This window comes from Marmota marmota, unplaced genomic scaffold (assembly GCF_001458135.2).
Source record: "Marmota marmota marmota unplaced genomic scaffold, marMar, whole genome shotgun sequence".
Classification (NCBI taxonomy): Eukaryota; Metazoa; Chordata; class Mammalia; order Rodentia; family Sciuridae; genus Marmota; species Marmota marmota.
Genome location: NW_026000057.1, coordinates 16,098,355 through 16,104,354, shown reverse-complemented (window position 1 = coordinate 16,104,354; position 6,000 = coordinate 16,098,355). Strand labels below are relative to the sequence as shown.

Below are 6,000 nucleotides of genomic sequence, written 5' to 3'. Positions count from 1 at the left end.
TGATCTCTTCTATAACTTTATCAGAGATCTCCAGAGAACCAATGAGATGCATGTGTGTATGTGTTTGGAGAGTGAAGGAGAGAGGTGTTTTATAAGGAACTGGTTTAATTTAACAAGTCCAAAATTTGCAGGGAAGGCCAGCAGGCTGGAGACACAGGGAACAGGTGATACTACAATTTGGATGAAGGCTGTCTTGGGACAGAATTACCTCTTTTTTAGGGCATCTATTTTTTCTCTCCTAAGTCCTTCAAGTGAATGGATGAAGCCCACCCACTTTATAGAGGGTAATCTGTTTTATTCAAAGTTTACTGATTTAAATATTTTTATCTTAAAAAATATCTTCCTAGTAGCATCCAGACTGGCCTTTGACCAAAGACTGAGTATTGTGGTCAAGCCCAGCTGACACATAAAATCCACCATCACAGTGCCATTCTCACCCAGTTGAGAGGATTAAATGAAAGAATCCAGGCACCAGGGAACCAAAATGTGCTGAGGGTGTACATGTATATTTAAGACCTTTATTGATGGCACACTTTTAAAAAACTGCTTCAGGGAACATGGAAAACACTTGAAATTTTCAACCAAAAAGGATTTTGAAATACCTAATATAACTTCTCCCTAGAATCTTTAAGATAACCTAACAAAGTATTCCATTCTTTGGTACAGAAGTTACATTCAATGGCATATTTCTTCTTGAGATAATATATTAGCAAAGTAACTCATCCCTTTTCTTAGTAAATATTTTTTAATACTCCTTTATTATCCCAAAATAAAATTCAGAAAATATAAGTTAACAATTTATAACACACAAATGCAATCCCCTAGATTGTAATCCCCTGGATGTACTGTTTAAGAAGTAACATTTTATAGTATATTCTGGTGCACCGCTGTGGTCTTTGGAGGGCCGGGGGGGGGGGAATTTAAAAGCATAAACCTCTACAGAGTATCCCATGTTTTCATCCATTTTAGAACTGGATGAAAATGGGGATGTTTTATATATAAAACATATATAAAGCTTTCCCTGTAAAGCTGCTTGAGTGGTCTTTTACTTGGTACCGAGCATGCGGTACTTGGGTCTTCTCTTGGGAACTATCCCAGCATTACCGTGTGTAGACTGCCCAAGGCATGAGATTGCTGCCCTTGCTCTACTAGTGGGACAGGTCTCCTAGCTCAACCCATCAGGAAATAGACAGCCCACCCCCTACCTTATTTGGTAAAGAACATTCCATGGAAAAGCTTTGATGTTGCCCTCTTATAAGTAAAGCAAGTGAGGACTCTCCCTCTCTTTCCAGTGTGGAAGTTCGATTCCTAAGATCAGAGAACCATCCTACCCCTGCTTTCTAAAATTACTTCCTGTGTCCTGTGGTTTCTTCGCATTTTCTCTTTTTTTAGCTTTTATTCCACAGTCGTGGATGCAAGCAACGCCATCAGAGTAGAAAATATGATGAAGCAGGCTGGGCATGTAGCTCAATAGTAGAGCACTTGCACATTTGTGTGCACACACATACACACAGAGAAAATACAATGAGGTGGACAGATGCTTACATCTGTACAAAGAATCTTTATGGATGTCACAGCTATAAATGAGAACTGTGGAGATGTACTGCACTGCTGACTTGAGTTCTATGAGTGCTGTGGCTGTTGGTAACGTGATTTTCCACAAGTACTCAATTCTTTGTAAAGACGTAGTGAACAATTCTTGTTAAAATCTTTACAGAGTAAAACCTTCCCTTCATGTATACAACAGTTGCATCCCTGGAAAATTCAGTATATACCCAAATCATGTACAAAACACATTGTGCTTTTATGTAAAGCAGAACTCAATTTTCAGGTAAGATAATTTTTAAGAGGGTTTTCACCCACATGAATGTCCAGCAGGGCATTTGAAGGTCTGCTGGTCCTGGGGCTATCTCACATGTTGCAGGACATTTCATGAGTCACCTTAACCCCCACTCCTACATGCTGTGCAGTAGCCCTCACCTGTCAGTCTGCTAATCAAAAATGTCCTATTTCCAAAACACACCTGTGGAAAATCATTGATACATATAATGAACTTGTTTCTTGAGACTCTAGATTTAATTAAATTCAACAAATCACACGCAGCGCCAGGAAATGTTCAAGATAAATTCAAAAGGTTTATTGCACCAAATGCCACAGAAAAATTGATCAAAATAATACATGAACAAGTTTTAAGAAAAAATTTCCACACGTTGACATTGGTATCTATTCAGCTCATCAAAATTATAAAGTCCTATCAATTTCTCTTAATGGACTTTCAATAACAATTCCCAGAATTTTCTCCTTATCTGCCTCAAATTTAAGCATATTGCGATCTCACTTCCTAGATATATGGTTCACCAAATTCTGACATTTAAAAGTTAACATTCAGAGGGAAGTTTGATTTAGGCAGAAATTATATTAAAATATCCCCCCCCCAAGAAGAATTAAACAAAACAACATTAACTAAGAAAAGCTAAAGACTTTTTTTTCTTCAGTTTAATGGTGAAAGTATGCAAGAATGAAATGCTCCCCAAAGTACATATTAGTGGAAAAATCCAGACATTTAAAAGAATTTTGGGGTCACTTTATATTCTTTATATACAACCAACTCTAGTGAAGAACCTAAAAAGCTACAGACTAAATTTTTATAAAATCTGAGGACCTAATTATAAGAGCCCAAACAACAGTTTAGTATCATTTAGCAAGGGGGAAATTTCCTCCCTCCAAAAAAGTTAATTTTGAAAAATATGGTCAGTTTAAAAAGTTGCAATGTGTAAATGGCAGTTCCATGGGATGTGAAAACATTATAGTTACTTTCATTAAAAAACAGCACACTTCAGAAAATGGATTTGAAGCCTGTACAAAAAGCTATTTAACACTGATAAAAATAAATACTTTGGAATTATGCACAAGTATGGAAGCTACATTTCAAATTTTCATTGTCATGTTTAAAACATACACAATTACCTTTACATTCATATCACTTATCAATTTATTAAAAATAAAACTGCAACATGATAGAAAGAGGTCCATCACAGTAACATTCACATACTTCTGCTCTGTCATGCCTCACTAGCTTGCTTGAGAAAGCAAGATGCCACAAAAGTTACACTCAACAGGTAAGACTTAAAAGTTGAAGAAACCCTAAAGTTGGAATCCTGTCAACTGAGGTAGATTTCTTTATTTTTTTTTAATTTTTATTTTCTTCTTGAGGTGGGCATGGGAGCAGGTGGGATCCCTCCAACTGTTCAGCTGAGACAAGAATGAAGTCACGGGGTGGTCTGTGATGTGCGAGCGGTTGTCTCTCAACACAATCCCATGAGATTTTTTTCCTTTTTTGCTTCTAGGAAGAGGTTGAATTTAAGACAAAGACTTGCATGTTAAATATTAAAGGAGGCTTTAAAAAAAGAGCAGCAACATTCTTGGTGTGTTTTTGTAGGCGATAGATATGAGGATTCGGCTCTGACAGGAATCCTGAGACGACCCCGACCTGTGACCCACTTGTAGCTTCCCAATAGGTGTTTTTCTAAGAGTGAGTTTTGGAATATTAGATCAAGAGACAAATTAAATTTTCGCAGGCATTGGGGAGCTGGGCTAGATTTTTTATGTATGGGATTGAGAATCAGTCACTTAAAGCTCAATTTTCCCCGTAAGGGTCTGATTTTCAGCACGCCACAATGCCCACATTAGAACTGAACTGATTTTGAATCAGGTTATTTTCTATGAAACCCTGGAAGGTGGTGACTGAGGCAAGGTGCCCACAACATGTAAACAAGGAGAAGGGAACCAGAGGGGAATGCTTTAAGCTGGTGCAGACGGAAAAGCTGTAATGACAGCTTTGACAATTTATTCACATGCAAGGAAAAGCAAGTGCTGAGTGGGCCGAGCTACAGGTGGGGTTCATTTTCCTTCCGTAACAAACAGCAAACAATGATGTCACGGAACCAGAGAACTGAAAACACCAAACTCCAATGTTAAGGCAAAAGGAAATGGAAAACTTCAATTTTGCGAAACCAAGACATAAAATGCAAATTAAAGATCTCCAGAACCTTGAAGCACCCATCTACTTTCGCAGCACAAAGGAGAAAGAGGAAGGTAGCAGTTCTGACCTATTCCTAATAAATAAACAGTACAGCCATTCACCTCCATTGGAACAGCTGTAGACGCTCTCAAATAATTACAGACCATAATGAGAGACGAACTTATGGACAGGGTCAGGATTTTATCAAACATAAAATGTGAACTAATTCCAACCCATAAAAAAGAGGTCACCTCATATTCTTAGGAACAGAAGATTCACAGAAAGGGCTGAAATGCTAACAATGTTTTGCCTTATTACATTAGCTCCTGTCTTTTGACCATCATTTTTTAAATTTTTGAAGTGTTTTACTTTATCCTGGATGTCAGGACTTAGACTGTTTCATGGTCAGTAAACTAAGTTTCTTTAATATTAACAGACAATTGAAGGTTTTTTTTAAGTGAATTGGACTACTAATTCTTTACTTTGGTAGGTTTTATAAAATGGTCAAGTCAATTTCTGGGAAGATGTTTTGAAAAGACATAGGGATTAAGAGGTACAGAGATGATAATGTAAAAATTTAGGCCATGTATGAACCTTTTTCTTAATGTTCAAACTAATTGCTTTCACTGACCATCCTGAATTATTGCAGGTTTCATTTCTCATGGGGACAGCAGTGTCTTTAAAAGTATAAATAGTCATTTGTATAAACTATTCTAGGAAGAAAGTGGCTCTGGCTGGAAGAATTCACCCACAGAAACACTCTTGAGCTTATAGAAATAACTTTGGTAAATGGCCTCTCTTGAAAAGGCTGCTGAGAACTCTAAATCATAATGATAAAACATATGGCGTCAGACTATGCTTTGCTGCTACAAACTACATCTTGATGGGATTAGGATGCTACATTGACTCTTGGGTGTATTGCACCAGCAATCCATCTCTAACCTACCTGTGGCTGCATCTGAAACAAGGTAAACTCTGAGGAGAAATGAGAACAGAGGGTCCCCAAAAGCACTCTCTCTCTTCCCAATAGGCAGTTTTCTTTCACATCTTATGGCAAACAGCTGCTACAGCCAAAAATGGCTTTCTTCATTTCACTTTTCTTTTCTAAAAAGCAAACTCTGACCTGGAATCCAAAGTCCTTGTTCTGACTTTAGCCTAGTGTACTCTGCTCTCTACAGCTTGCAGTGCTCAGACTTAAGCTCTGAAACATTTCCTACTGGAATGTTACATACACTGTTTACCTCCCTGCTCCAAAGTCACCCATCATTATTCTGCCTGACAGCACAAGGCAATCAGTACCAAATGCTGAGTGTTCAGTGTAGTGCTTACGTTTTCCCCCACCAGAAAGGCCACTCTCTCCCCTGATTGATTCATGGGTAACAAAGGCCTAAAGTGTTCCTGAAAATCACAAATGCCAATATTTAGAGTAAACCTGTCTTCTCTTCCAATGAAGCATCCACTCAAAAGTAACAATGCAAAACAAACGGTGGAATGACTATTTGTTTGCTCTTCTCATGCTTTGGATGTCCCAGAGAGCTTATTCCTCTCTTCTTCAGTTGAGAATTTGTTTTTCTTATTCCAAGGAAGAACTGTCCTGAGCTTCAGCTTATAGGAGTATTTGAGCCACGTAAGGAGAATGAGTACTGGCAACAGCAGTCAGCAGCGGCAGGTCGTTAGATTCAATCCTGGGTGTTAAAAACAAAAGGAATGGTACTTAAAGTATTATTTCTAGGGTTGAAGCTTGCTAGATTATCACTGAAAACAAATGAAAAAGTAAAACAGATGAAAAGGTCATAAGCTCTCCCAGGGCACACAGCGAGGTGGGACAACGTGAAGGAGGTGCTGGAGCTGTGCTGCCTGCAGGTGGGACGTAAGGCCAATCCTGCAGCAGGGTCACCAACTCCATTTACTTCAAGTCTCTCCCTGTTCTGTGTGGCCTATGTGACTCCATTCCCCCACAGTCTCCTCATTTCCTAAGG

The 6,000-nt window shown here is 38.5% G+C and overlaps 1 protein-coding gene across 1 annotated transcript in view; it reads right to left on the bottom strand.

Moving 5' to 3' along the window:
- Positions 1-2,115: 2,115 nt before the first annotated feature.
- The window catches only part of Fnip2 (folliculin interacting protein 2), a 79,525-nt gene continuing 75,640 nt past the window's right edge, over positions 2,116-6,000 (bottom strand). Inside the window, 1 exon segment of the mRNA XM_015484526.2 lies at positions 2,116-5,706. Within this exon segment, the coding sequence (XP_015340012.1) occupies positions 5,628-5,706 (79 nt within the window). The 3' untranslated portion in view covers positions 2,116-5,627.